This window comes from Apteryx mantelli, chromosome 1 (genome assembly GCF_036417845.1).
Source record: "Apteryx mantelli isolate bAptMan1 chromosome 1, bAptMan1.hap1, whole genome shotgun sequence".
In the NCBI taxonomy this organism is placed as follows: Eukaryota; Metazoa; Chordata; class Aves; order Apterygiformes; family Apterygidae; genus Apteryx; species Apteryx mantelli.
Window position 1 is genome coordinate 60079896 of NC_089978.1, and position 14400 is coordinate 60094295.

The window sequence follows — 14400 nt, forward strand, 5'->3', positions numbered from 1 at the left end:
GAGGAGAGAAGCAAAACCCAGTTTGACTTAAGGAACTCCACAGGAAGTAGAAAAGTTAGTTAAAACTCGACATGTTTATCATGGGACCTTTTAAAAGACCTGACGCTCCTAGTTTAATTAACACAGGAAAGAAGTTAAGAGCAAGCAGTTAGTGGGCAACCTCGGCAGTAGCCCAGAGGGTCCCCTCTGACTTTGCTTCTTTGCCTGTTGTCCAAATTACAGGCTTGCAGAATGAATACATTGTGTATGGGGGAAGCAGCTTGGTTGTAGGGAAATTACATTTCTGGTAAGGAAAAAGTCACAAGTCACAGGAGAGAGGGAGCTAACTGGAAATGTGTCAAACAGCACGTGAGCTTTAGATTAACTCAAACTGTTTTCTGAAGTCCATTCAATATAAACACTCAGTTCCTTTCTGTTGCTTATTAATATTCTCCCAGGCGGTGAGAGACTTTCCTTGGCTGCTCAGAGAGGTGTGTCCTGCAGGAGCAGTTCACCTTGCACAAAACACACATGAAGCCCCTCTGTTAATCGTGCCAAAAAATACTGCTGGGTTGTTTTAAATGGGACCCGCGGGTGCCTGTGATGCAGGGACCAAAATGAAGTTGCTGTTTCTTGCGGACCTCGCTCACTTGCGGACGTGTAACTCCCCGACTGCCGGGGGTATCTTCACAGAGACCGTGCTCAGCAGAAGATGTAACCCAAGGACAGGGAACGCTGGTGTAGCCATTTCTGCTGGACCACTCCTGTATTTTTGTGTTTGTTCAGTTTCCCAGGAGATGCCACTTCTCTTTAATAACAGGGAAACAGAAACTAGAAGTCCACTTGCCTGCATCTCGGCTCTCCAAAAGCACTGAAGGGAGCTCGGGCACCTAATCCTTCATCCTCCTAGAAAATCCCATTTTGTTTCCCAGCTCTGCATTTGTGTAGTCTAGTCTTCTCTCTGTGGTGCCCACTTGCATGAATTATGTTAATATGATCTCTTGGACCTTGGATTTCTTGCCTGATGCTAGACTGTTAGTTTTGTTTACTCACGTACCTTTGTTTTCCAGGCAATACAGAGGGGGAGTGAGTGTGTGCTTCAGACTGATAATTACATTTCTTCTTTTTAAGCACATATCAGAGCCATTGTGTTGCACAGCAATTTTGTTTGCAAAATCCCAACTGCTGTGACAGTATTGGAGTAGGTTTCGGATGAATGATTATTAATCCTGTCTCACAGTGTTTGCTAATAGCTCTACCGTGCGCTCTTCTTTCTTTGTGCCTATAAGCAACTGACGGTTCACCTGCGGAAGCACGACGAGATTTTAGTGGAGCTGGAGAATGGGATCAAGAACTTGCGCAAGCTGGAGACCTTTTGCAGGGACTTTGAGCTACAGAAAGTCTGCTACTTGCCCCTCAATACCTTCCTGCTCAGGCCTTTGCACAGGCTCATGCACTACAAGCAGATAATGGAGAGATTCTGCAAACACTACCCGCCAAACCATGTAGACTTCAGGGATTCGAGAGGTGAGAGAAAAGACATTAATTCCTGGGAAATGGCATCCAGATCTGTTATAGATATACGAGCTGCTATACAAGCAAAAATTTTTTCTTTAAGCTTACATTAAAAAGAGGATTAAGTTGCAAAATCAAGCACTCGGAAGCCCAGAAATGGTAGGATTAAGGCTGCACTTGAATACACATTATGCCATAGTCTGGACAAGTATTTGGAAGAGAAATCTATTGAGGGTTATTAAATACACAGAAACGACATCCAGTTCAGGAAGTCCCTCGAACTGAGAATAGTTGGGAAGTTGGGGGAGAGCACAGGGGACATATCATATGTGCTTTTCTTGTTCTTAGCTTTCCCTAGGTATCCTCTAGGAACTGCAGAATATCAGCCCAGGTGATCCCTTGATCTGTCCCAGTATGGCTGCTGTTATTATGTCTTTAAGAAGAGTATTATTTTTCCAGACATACAGCTTGTTCTATTACCATTTTCATGATTTATTTTAGGAACTCAAAGCTGCCAGCATGTTTTTCTCAAACACAAAGACATTTTCCTCTCGAGATATGAGCTCACTGCTTGCAGTTTCTTTCTGATGTCTTGGTTTCCTCTTTTCTTGCTCCTGCCCCCTGCCCCCATCGTAAGCAATACACATTTAACAGTAACTGTATTATCTGTGCAGTTACCGCTCAGCGCAGACCCACAGGGGAACTTGGGCAGGGGGCAATGCCCAGCATTGCGGCTCCCAGCTGCAAGGCGTTAGCTCCTGTGGTGGATGCCAGAGACCTGAGTTGGGTGGCTCCGTTCTCTGTACAGCCAGGAGGGTTCGGTGCCTTGCAGTGAGAGCCACAGCAAGCAAAGCACAAAATATGGGGGCAGCTTGACCTGTGGCAATAGGAAATGCTACAGCGGTCTGTGGCATTGAAGGGCTTGCATGGTAAAAATGTTTGCCTAAATGTAGATACTGCCCGAATCATCTCCTGGAATATGCAGCAAGTAGCTCCTTCGTTTCTTTTAACTGAGGCTATACGATGAGGAGGGTGCACCAACCACCACAGTTTGATCCCTGCTCCAGTTAAGAAACGGACACAAATACAGGATGTAGGGACAAGACTAAGAGAGCATGAGAAGGAAGGTGTGAGTTGGACACTGTCACTCTGGGATCACGTCTTTTACTGAGGTGTTTGGGGCTTTTTTTTAAAGGTCTGAGTGCAAAGGAAGCAAAAAAAATGGGAGATGAGGATGTGAATCCCACCGGGCCATGGGTAGCGCAGAACACAGGTCTCCATTTAATAGGAGGATGAACTGCACGTTAAGCAGTAAGGAGGAACCACTGCTACCTGTTCCCTTGGCTTTTTTTTTTTTTTTTTTAATGCTAACGGCTGTAACTTCTATTCTAGTACCAAAATCAGTCAGTCAGTGTGTTTGGCCCATTCAGAGTTTGCCTCTTCCATCACATGCATGTATCAAGGGCCTTAGCTGAAGGGAGTCTGTAGACCCCAAAGAGGCCTAGGCTTCCCAGTCCTGGCCAAGTGGCAGTAGCAGAGCCCTGGGCACCTGGAGAGATTTGCTGGCAAAAACTTGGCCCCATGGCCACTGAGGCAATGGCGAGCTGAGGGCAGGGGGTTTGTGGCCTGCTTATGTGGACCAAGGGGTCCCAGATGCCTCCCTTGTGCTGGGATGAACACACGTGTGTTTGGTGGCACAGGGAGCTGGTCCGTGAGCTGGAGCTGAGGGCAAGACCCAACATTATTGGTGTTACAGCCTGAGAGCATACAAGAAATGACGCTGCCATTTCCCTGTGTTTTCAAATATGGAGCTGACACAGTGTGTTGCAGGGAGGGGAAAGATGCATTTTTTCAAGTGTGTAGAAGATCCCTCGATTAATCAGAGATCTAGGAAATTCAGTCCTTTAGAAGACCCCATTCATTGGTGCTGTGAATTGACTCTTGAGTACTCCTACAAAGTTTCTCTGGCTTAAATAAGAGCAAACTTCTGACTGAAGAAATAGACTGGCTTTTCATCACTGGGCTCCATCCTCAGTAAGATGATGGCCAGAGTTTGTGTGTTTTTTTTGTCTGGCTGAATAACCTTACACTGTGGAGGGAGAACGTCAGGAGGGCAATGTTCTTGAGCCGTGTGCTGCAGACAAATGCCAGCTCTCTTTCTGAACATTCTTGCAAGTTTTTGATAAGCATTTTCCGGTTTTGTTTATCTAGCTGCTTTGGCTGAGATTTCTGAAATGGTGGCTCAGCTCCACGGCAATATGATAAAGATGGAGAACTTCCAGAAGCTGCATGAACTCAAGAAAGACCTAATAGGCATAGACAATCTGGTGATCCCAGGAAGGGTAAGTAACAGAACTGTAATTAAGGTCTGATATCATTTTAAAACATTAGGTATGGTTTCTCAGGAGCAGCTGTGAAATTGTCTTTCCTTGTATGAGCCTTTCTCTTTCACTGAAAACTATCAAATGAGAATGTAGTAATACCATAAAAAGCAGCTGCCTTTAGAGGGAGAAGACACAATCATCTTTATCTTTTTACTGATTTTATTTTTATTAGCTTTAGCTTTTGTACAGATTTGGATGGTTACAAGCAATTTCAACCATCTATTAGAAGAGAGGCAGTAAAAGTGTAACACTTCTCAGAGCTTTTGGAGCTTGAGCAGTTGCACATTTCCTCACTTCTTGCCGTCCTTAATTTTTAATTTTTATCCTGAATACTAGAGCATATTAGCTTAAGGGAAAGTAAGATATTTGTGCTGGAGGACCCTCAGCCCTTTCACAATGCCTAGCTTTGAAAGTCATGGCTTTGGGGACAAGCAGTCTCTTTAGTCTACATGTAACATTGTGCAATAATTTTTAAGACAATGTTGCCTTAAGTAAATACTTTTAATTGTGTTATAAAAAATACAGACAGCTTCTTTTGCTTGTTGTCGTCTTTCTTTTTAAACTGAGTATTATTTCAGAATAAGCCTCAGTGTAGTGTTTGTTGCCTTTTCTGCTTTCCTGTGTGCAAATTTGAGAGCTGTCCGTTGGAGTAAGTCCCTCCCCGCCTCCCTTCCCTTTTGTGCATAATGTGAAAAAGCAGCACTTGTGGCAACTGAAATGCTGTGGGAAATGCACTGCTTGACTGTTCTTGTGCCTTATGCATTTCTGGGAGACAGCTTGGAAAAGGAAAGGGGTTTTTTGAGTGTGGTGGTGCCTGAATCCACCCCGCAGCCCGGCCATCCAGCCCTGACACCCTCCTGCAGGAAGGCCGGACCATTGCTCAGCGGTAGTCGCAACCTGGTGTCTTCTAATTAATTTAAGCATTTTAACATTCAGAAAAGGGATTTCAAGTTGGTGTGCCATGGGGAAGGCGACGCAGAACGCTGGTGTGCCAAGTGCTTTGGGGATTTTCTTGTGAAAGGGTCAGGCTGTTGTATCTTTAACCAGCTGGAAGGGTCTCCTTGACCTCCTAGGCAGGGATGGTGTGCTGCCATAACATGAATAACAAATGCATCTGAACACTGAAGGCAGAACCTCGTCTGGTGTCCTTTGTTCTGTCACGCTTTTCTTTTTATTCCTTTTTTACTCTTATTTCTCATTTTATTACAATTCCCTGCTCTGCTACGTTGCTTCTTTCCGGTCTCTGCATAGCTGCCGCTGCCTGCGCTTCCCTTCAGTGCTCTGCAGAGCTCTCACTTCCTTGGCAGGTCCCTCAGCCCATCTCGCAGCCTGCACATCTCTCTCTCAAATAAAATTAAACACCCTCGTGAATTGTTTCTGCTACCCCGTTCCACCTAGAGGCAGAACTGTCTTGCTTCTAGGAGGTTAAAGGAAAAGGCAGGCGGGCAGCGGAGGTTGTCTGCCTGCAGGGGCAGAAGGCTTTGACTACCACTCACTGGCAAGTGCCCGAGACATTGCTGCTTCCCAGCCCTGCAGCCGCTGTTTTAGCCCAGGGCTGGACTCCCTGCCCCGGCGCAGCAAGTGTTACTGTTGCCCATGGCTGGGTTTGCCCAAAGGTGGCCAAACTCCACGTTGCTACAAGTGCCCTGGAGGAGACTCAAGCTCAGGAGCAGCCCAACACAGCTCAGAAGAAAAGTCTCCTGTTAGGGCTGTGATTCAGCAGTCTTAAAGGCGGCTTTGGGTAACCGTCATCTTCACATTTCCCCAGTCTGAGGCCTCTGCTGCCACTGAGCTGGATCCTGCTCATGGTCTCTTCTGCTCATGGATTGCACGGAGCTGTAACTGCTGCTCATACAGCACCTACCTTGAGGGTGCTCAGCCTGGCGGTGGCCATTGAGTGGTACATTATAAATGATAATTATGAGTAAGATTCCTTGGTGGCCGACAACAGCTTCCAGTGGCAGCTCCAGCAATATGAGCTTACCATGATACAGAGATAACCTTCTCAAGCTCCTATAAGGAACCTAAGGAGCCCTTTTATAGCACAGCTAGGGGGACTGGACAGGTCCCAGCAGCCCTACGGCGCCTGGAGTGTTTCTCTGGCCAGATTAATCTTCAATGGGCAGCTTATTGCCAAGCTGCAGGTGATTCTGATGCTTCGTGTGCCTTTTCCATGCACGATTGTGAGTGGAATGACCTTTGAAAGACTGTAATAAACATATACAGACCTCTTGGCAGGAGCTGCAGGGAGTGAGCAAAAACTGAGGTTTTGATGGGTTTCAGATAAGGGGAAGGGTAAATTACTTTATAGTTCACAATGATCCCAGGAAATCCTAGCATTTTGAATGTTTCAGATACACTGCTCTTCCTATAATTCCCTCCCTAAACATTTTGAAACCGTTTGATCTGAATTAATGCACTGTATTATATGACATGGACTGTACTGGGAGAACTCACACTGCCAGACAATTTTCCCTCTTTTTCTGCTGCTGCTGTTGTCATTGGTTTGTTTAGCTGATTTTATAGCTAAGTTAAGAGCTAGGTATGCCATACACACAACAGAAGCTAACCAGCTGCTTACAAATAACATATGAGCAAAGTTGTCATTAGTACTTGCATCATTTGTAACATGAAAAATACTTGTTCAAAACTGATGGGAAAGGTAGGTGTCTGGAGGAATCAGTATGAGGTAATTTTGCTTAGCTGAATTTTCCTGAAATGAAAGACTATCAAATGGTTGATGCCATACAGTATTTGTAAGTGAAAGTTATGAATGGAAAGAAATTGTCCTATAAATAAGATCTTAACATAAGTATTTAATAAAGAAAATAAAAAAAGCTTTAGTGACTGATTATCAGGTCAGTGCTATGACCAAATAATCCTATTTATTTTTGCATAATAGAAAGTGTAATCATTTTTGCAAAGGCTATGTATTTGTTTTGCTTTTGTTTCCTACAGGAGTTCATTAGACTGGGCAGTCTTAGTAAGTTGTCTGGAAAAGGTTTGCAGCAACGGATGTTCTTCCTGGTAAGCAAGAAGACAGTTTTTCTTTATATAATGAAATGTAAATATGCAAAAAAAGTTAATACCTACTTGACAGGCAAGCTATTAGGCTTGAATTGTGAATTGCAGTAAATATTTTTTATTAGTCTTATTTAAATTAACGTAACACATTATCTATGTTACTGGCTATTAGGAATAACTTTTGTTTCTGTCTCTTTGTGACTGCTTCTTACAAAAATCAGACTATTTTTATATGTGATACTATGAATACTATGATAAAATGATGCCCCCTAGCAACACTGTCTCAAATAAAAGTAGAGGCAGTACATAACAAGAAGTGGCACCAGGGTTAGCAATCATGGCCAGAGAAGAAGATAAACAGTAACCCATGGTGATATCAAAGATAATCTGTGTAAGGCTGTCAGGACCCATTCCATAGGCAAGTTTATCCCTGAGCCTCACAGTTTCGCCCCCTGGCTGCCTTGCTCCCAGTCACCTCCCAGCCCCGCGGCTGTCCAGCCCTTGGGGCAGGGGCCCTGGGACGCCCCACAGAGCACACGGATGTTATAGTCTGGGGTTACAGGACAGAAACTTAAAAAGCCAGGGCAGTCTTACAGGAAAATATTTTCTCGTCTTCCTGTATGCAAAAAGCTTGCGAGTGGGCTGGATTTTACGGGATGTTCAGCATCTTGCAAATGAGCCCAAGATATAAACACTATTTCTGCCTGGGTAGAATTCTGTTCCAGCTTTAAAAACACTGAAGAGGGAGCCTCATAAATATAGCGAAAATTTTCTTTATACCACAATTCTTGTCACCAGATGGTATCTCAGTATTATACCTGTACATTTAAAAAAATGAGATTACACTCTCAAGTCAGCAAGTAGCAGTCTTAGTTTTTGTCAGTTGTTCGCACTGTCAAAGAAGTCTTTTGTCTGTCTTAAGCAGTACAATCTTTTTGGAGATAAAATCTGGTCTCTGTTTTCTATGACTCTGGATACATGTGTAATCATTGACAAAATTAAATCCCCCTCTAGTGGCAGATCCACAAAACTTCATGAATTATTACTATTAAGTTGTAGAAGTCTGTGGCGAGAGTTCTGTTTCGCATCCGAGATTGATTTTCTTGTTGATGCAATTGTCTTGTTTGAGAAAAATATCCTTTGATCCAGCTGGCCCAGTTAAAATATGCCAGCTGTATTATGGCACGCAACAAAATGCAGGTGGTCGTTTGGCATGTTTTTGATGACTGCTGTTACATGCAGGACATTTTAAAAGGTCGAGATATCCTAGCCTCATCTCCTCAGTGATTCTGACCAAAGTCACCTACCTCAAAATAGGTCTCCCAACTTCCTTCTGAATATCTGGAATAATAGATAGCCATTTATTTTGTAAGGGCTAAGATGGACACATCTCTCTCGGGGCATACTTGCTTACCTTTCCACACAAATCAGAAGAAAACATGGACAAACCAGAGCATCTTCCATCGCTTTGAAGTGCCGCAGAGTGTGAAATGCACTACTTGCTTCCCTGCTGTGGCTCGTTAGTTTTTGGGGGCAGAGACCCTCAGATCACAAAGGGGATGTAAGAAGGCATCAGAAGATATTAAATAGAAAATTGGGGTAACATGCCTAGCACTAACTAGAGGCAGATTGTGAGGGATGACAATAATACTACGTATTGAAATACTGTGGAAGCTGATATTCTGGATTCGTGCTATATTCAAGGGTCCAGCTATCATCACTACTTGATTGAAACATTGGGACTGCTGTATAATATTTAGCCAGTACTGGATAGTCTTCCCATATTTAGTATTCTGATTTTTTTCTATTCATACATGCCAAAACAATTCTAATAATATTTGTTCTTGCTTTTCAGTTTAATGATATTTTGCTGTATACCAGTAGAGGCCTGACAGCATCAAATCAGTTCAAAGTCCATGGGCATCTGCCACTCTATGGCATGACAGTAAGTGCAACAGTGTTGTGCGAACTTAAGGCGTTCATACTTAAATGGCCATTTAAGGCCGCATCTTAGTTACTTGATTAATTCCTGCTTGACCGCAAAGTACTAGAAAAGGGTTGCTCCTAATCAGATTCCTGCCCATCAGAGAAACTGGGGTCATGATCTGCGGTTTCAGCAGAGGCAAGGCACAAATACCTGATGGATTTGTGCTGGGTTTGGCATCTGTTCTGGGAAGCTTCCACACAAAGGTGATTATATAGCAAAAGTGGAAAAATGGCTTTTGGGGGTAGCTTCTTCCTTAGTCCTCATAATGCAAACTTCTCCTGAGATGGGATTTTTATTTTTAAACCATAAATTTAACCATGATTCTTGCAAGAACTTCAGAAATTTAAACATGAGTCTTACAAGTAATTCATCACCAATTGCTTATAGAAACATTGTGCGAGGCAGATAATCAGCAGCGACAATTTTATCTCTACAAAAAATGTTTCATAGTGTTTCCATCTATATAGCTTCAAGACATAATGGGAAAGTGGCAGCAGTATGTCAGTTTGATCCCTTGTTGCACCTCTGCTGGAAAATAGACCATTCAAGCCAATAGCACCTAGTTACTAATATCTTTTCTTGTTATATGATTTAGAAAATATTTTTGCTAGTTTCAAAACACTCCCATATCCCCCATTATTTTCATTGCAATCTTTCATGGTTTTGTATCTAATTGTACCACTTTCCTAAGACTGAGTTAGATAATGACTACCACAGTAGCTGAATTTCTCTGAACACCTGTGAGGCTTCAAGTTCTAGCTATTATTTCTAGGAATCTACTCAATTATTGTCATCTGTTTGGCATGGGCTTTTTCACAACAGTATATGTTATGCTGCACTCCTACTCTTTAATGTACCATTTTGTATTATGAAACACTCTTCTAATAAAACATGGCAATAGTTTCCTCCTTTGACACAAAGCAGACAAAGCAGTGCTTGTGGTTTAAGAGGTTATTGCAGAACCTACAATTTTTCCAACTTCCAGGCCACCATTTTTTCTCTTTACCTAGCTCTAAGTGTTGTGTTTGCAAGCATGTCTTTTACTTTCCTTTTCCCCGACGGTAAGAGCTTGTCGATCTTGTTCCCATCACTGTTTTGACCTGTGAAATACATGCTTCCCGCAATCCGACTCATCTGGACCTTTATCTCTCAGATAGAAGAAAGTGAAGAGGAATGGGGGGTTCCTCACTGTCTAACACTACGAGGTCAACACCAGTCCATCATCGTGGCTGCGAGGTAATTCAATGGAAATGCGTTATGCAGTTAATGTTGAATTGCAAACTATGTTTCTCTAAGGCTTCCACAGTGGGACAGACAGCAGAGCGCATAGCTGACATTTTCTTTTGATTAACTCCTAAAACCATTTCAAAGACACATTTTTCTGTGAAAGCCGCTTGCAAAAAAAAAGAAAAAAAAGTGAATGAAACAGAACAGAGTGGCAACTGTGCAAGTCATAACCAAAGCTAAGTTATTTAAAAAAAACCCTAGCATCTCATATCCATATTTATTTAATTAAATTAGAAAGTAAGCTCAACTCTTGACTATTTCTTAGCATTTGCTTTCATTCCATAAAAGTGTATAAAACCTGGGTTTTTGTTGTTAGTACCCGTGCTGAAATGGACAAGTGGACTGAGGACATTCAGATGGCCATTGACCTGGCAGAGAAAAGCAGTGGCCCTGCACCCGAGTTACTGGCCAGTAGCCCACCTGACAATAGTAAGTGAATGCTGGAAAGCAGGTTTTACTCACTGACGTTGCTATGACTGGGTGATTGCTTCTAAGCAGTGTGGTGAAATATGCTGGCCACAAGTCAAACTAATACATTTGAAGCTGATGTGTATATATGTGTGTGTATATATATATATATATTTTTTTTCCATTTTAATGTTCTTGCTGATGTTAGCAGTGAATAGAGAAGTGACTTAAGCATAATGATTTCAGGAATTATTTTACAAGATCATTTTGGGCAGTGCCTGTCCTTAGAAGATATTAAAAGCACCAACACAGCATTGTAGTTGGTCTTTGATTCTAACACTTGCAGAAACATAAAAAAAATTAACCTACTGTAACATCTGCACAAAATTATTTCTAAAAGTGTGTTTTAAAACTAGTTCACAAAATTGTGAACAGAATTGATTTGTTTAATTTTTCCAATTATATATGTTGTTGCATAGAGGAAGAAAGATGCTTTTTCCCTGCATTTCATAGAGTCTCCTGATGAAACTCCTGTAGACCAGGAATCTGAGGACGATCTCAGTGCATCCCGCACCTCACTCGAACGTCAGTCACCACACCGTGGCAACACTACGGTGCACGTCTGCTGGCACAGAAATACCAGTGTTTCAATGATCGACTTTAGTATTGCTGTGGAGGTATCTGCTGCAGAACAATCTGAACTGCAGCTCTGGGTTCTCTCTTGAATGACAATTTCCTTTTTGCTCCTCCTTAATAAGTACTATATCCCCTTAGTTTCCTTTTGGGGAAGTTTAAGGCACACCGCTTCAGCTGACTCCTCAAATGATGGCATAAACCATCAGTCAAGGCACACATTTTTGCTCCCTCAGTGTATCTTTTTTTTAAATTGGCTTGAGCAGTAATTTTCATGGAAGTAATTGTCTGAAAAATCTTTAAAACTTTGAAAAATCTATAAAACTTCAGGCAGGTCAAACTGTCTTAACGCCCTCTTTTACAGAGGCATTAAGTCATTGCTAGAGCCGAAAGGATATTGTCTTTAGCTGCTGCAGCCTGAGCTGTGATTATGTGTATTACTAACTTCCTTTCTTTACCAGCCATCTTTTTCTGGAACCTTGTTTCATTGCTCAGTCTCATCTGCTTTTTCTTTATTTGCATTTTCCACATCAAAATAGAAATCCTTTTTTTTCCCCTGATCACAGCTAAGCCGATTTCATACACATTTATTAATTCTGTGCTTGACAGACATTGACTTTTCAAAGATTAAAATGAAAGACTCCTAGGTCAGTGTATGTTTTAAGATAAGGTGGCAAGTCTGCTTAGATGTGCTTCCTTCCCCCAAGAGAGACTATAGGGGAGCTCTGAATACTTTATCACAGTCCTCATAAAATGGAAATTTATGCTCAAGGAAAACTTAAAGTTCAGCTGACTTCCACTCATGAGCCAACCCTAACACATCAGGTCTCTCTTGCTTTAAATAAGATAAACTGACTCTGAACTTAGCACTGCAAGGACAGATGGTATTTTAGCCATTTAACCATTGTTTTTTACAAACAAAATTATTATGTACTAGAAAATGCTAACTCTAGTGCCTCAGTCTGATCCCAGGCAGCTGGATTTTCTGCTTGTTTATACCCTTATATCCTGCAAAGGAGGAATAGTTCAGCATGGAACAAGATCTCATATTTTTCCCTGAAACGTACAGCTTATTAGAAATAGATATGAAAGTAATTTAAACTGGTGACTAATGCTAATGAATAAAATGTGTAGTTAGGCAAATCTTTTTGTCTGAGATCAACGCTCATTGTTCGTTATTTTTGTTCCTCCCTGTGACTCAAATGATTGCAAACAGAGCAGCGAAGACCAGACAACCTGGAGGCATACATTAGTCTGTGAAAACGTCTTCAGCTCCACTGCTATTCCATATGTGGCAGGTTGCCTTCATGCTCACGTCATTCTGTGGGTGGCTTTCACTTCAGCATTACCGTTTATTTTCTTTGTGTCTCTCCCTCCTTTCTGTCTCTCCTGTGGTAGAAGATCCTCTCTCTGTCAGTGACTGTACTTCCCTACCTGCTGGACTGATCAGTGATCAGCGGCCTGTTTCCATTTCATATGTCTGCTGGTACCGAATGCAAAGCCTGTCCTTTTATGATATCCTCCAGAGTAACGAGGTAACAGAAAATTAAGGAGTACACCTCTAACTTAGGTCGAGCAATTGGCAGTCCAGATAGCGGAGAATGGGATTATTTAAAGCAAAGGCTTTAATGTCCATCCAAGACTGTTGAAAACAGGACATTTTCAAGAATATCTATGTGATTTGTAGTAGATAAATCAGGACCACTGGACTTTGAGTATTCAGCATTACAGATTAAGTGATTAGTTTCTGCATTCTCTAATGACGTAACAGCTATTCTGATATTCTGGTAGTCCTTATAGTCAAGAAGATATGGGAAGTTAATTTGTAATTCACTGAGAAGTTCTCTTCCCTTCATTTGCAAGGAACAACGATGCTAGACGTTATGCTAATACATGAGGAGTCCTATCTTCAGCAAACCTTTAAATACTTTTTTGGTTACAGCTCCTTCCTCCATTTCATAAAATTTCTAAAATCCAGCTAAGACTAAGGTTAACAGTCCTTGCTTGTAAAATCTTTGAAAAGTTAACATGGTAACTCACTGGGTACTGAGAGCTCAATCTCTATCTGCAATTCAAAAATATATCATAATTTTTCTTTACATCACAAATTCATGTTAGATTTTCTGTTTCCATTGTTCTATTTAAGTATCATTTGAAAAGAGCAAAGAAAGCCTAGGATAATAAGACTCACTGGTGTTTGGTAATATGTTATTTAAAGCCACTTTAATTTAAAAAAAAGAAGTGTAGTAGTTTGAAGTTTGTGGAAGTACCCAGCTATGAACAGAAAATGTATTAGAACATTACTTAATAAGCCTACTTAGTAATAGAAAACTGCAGAAGAAATGCAAACCAAAAGGTTTTTCACATACAACAAGGTAAAAGCTGATGATTTTTCTTACAATACTTAAACTGCAGACAAGCCTTACTACAGAATGACAGGTATTTCTGATTCTAAGCTTACTACAAAATTAGTGGAATGAATATTAAATAATTTAAACAGAAATGTAAACATTCCTTTATATGGGGCTTGGCTACTTTCCACCTTCTTATACACCTTCACAATTATGTTTCACTGTTTTATTTGGCTATTTTTGATTTATTTCAGAATCAGCTGTCTGGAAATCTCCTAAGAAAGTTCAAAAACAGCAATGGGTGGCAGAAGCTTTGGGTGGTATTCACCAACTTCTGTATGTTCTTCTATAAATCACATCAGGTAACATACTGCACAAGTTTGTGTGGCTGGATAGGTCTTGCTTATTTTCAAAGTGGCAGTAGAGAAGAAAACCTGACCCTGGATGCTATAGGCAAGATAAAAAGTGCAGTGGTCACACCTATCCAGCACTTACCACTGTTGGAACATGGACTAGAGGCTGGTTCTCCTTGTCAATGGAAGAAGCAATGTTTATTCCCTGAAATTTTAAATAGTCAAAATATATATTCCTAAAAGCACAACAGTTATCGCTGCTAGAAGGGTTAAGTCAAATGAGAACAGTGACCAATGAGTATTCAGTCTGGAGAAACATCGCACTGGGGAAGTGGGTTTTATTCTGTCCGGAGTCTGCTGGACTTTTGCATCTTTGTGTTTAAGAAGGGCGTAAGCCCAAAGCAGTCCCAATTGCCACGTTGTGCTTTCCTTACTATAGGAATCCTTAATGCTAGAGTTTCTGCACTGAAAAGAAAAAT

At 41.5% G+C, this 14400-nt stretch overlaps 1 protein-coding gene across 2 annotated transcripts in view; it reads left to right on the forward strand.

Moving 5' to 3' along the window:
* The window catches only part of FARP1 (FERM, ARH/RhoGEF and pleckstrin domain protein 1), a 222460-nt gene that overhangs the window by 205327 nt on the left and 2733 nt on the right, over positions 1 to 14400 (forward strand). For both annotated transcript variants that reach the window (XM_067293558.1, XM_067293549.1), the window contains 8 exons: positions 1269 to 1506; positions 3706 to 3836; positions 6837 to 6905; positions 8758 to 8847; positions 10043 to 10125; positions 10493 to 10605; positions 11098 to 11261; positions 13823 to 13930. In XM_067293558.1, coding sequence (XP_067149659.1) covers positions 1269 to 1506; positions 3706 to 3836; positions 6837 to 6905; positions 8758 to 8847; positions 10043 to 10125; positions 10493 to 10605; positions 11098 to 11261; positions 13823 to 13930 — 996 coding nt within the window. The remainder of the gene's footprint in view (positions 1 to 1268; positions 1507 to 3705; positions 3837 to 6836; positions 6906 to 8757; positions 8848 to 10042; positions 10126 to 10492; positions 10606 to 11097; positions 11262 to 13822; positions 13931 to 14400) is intronic.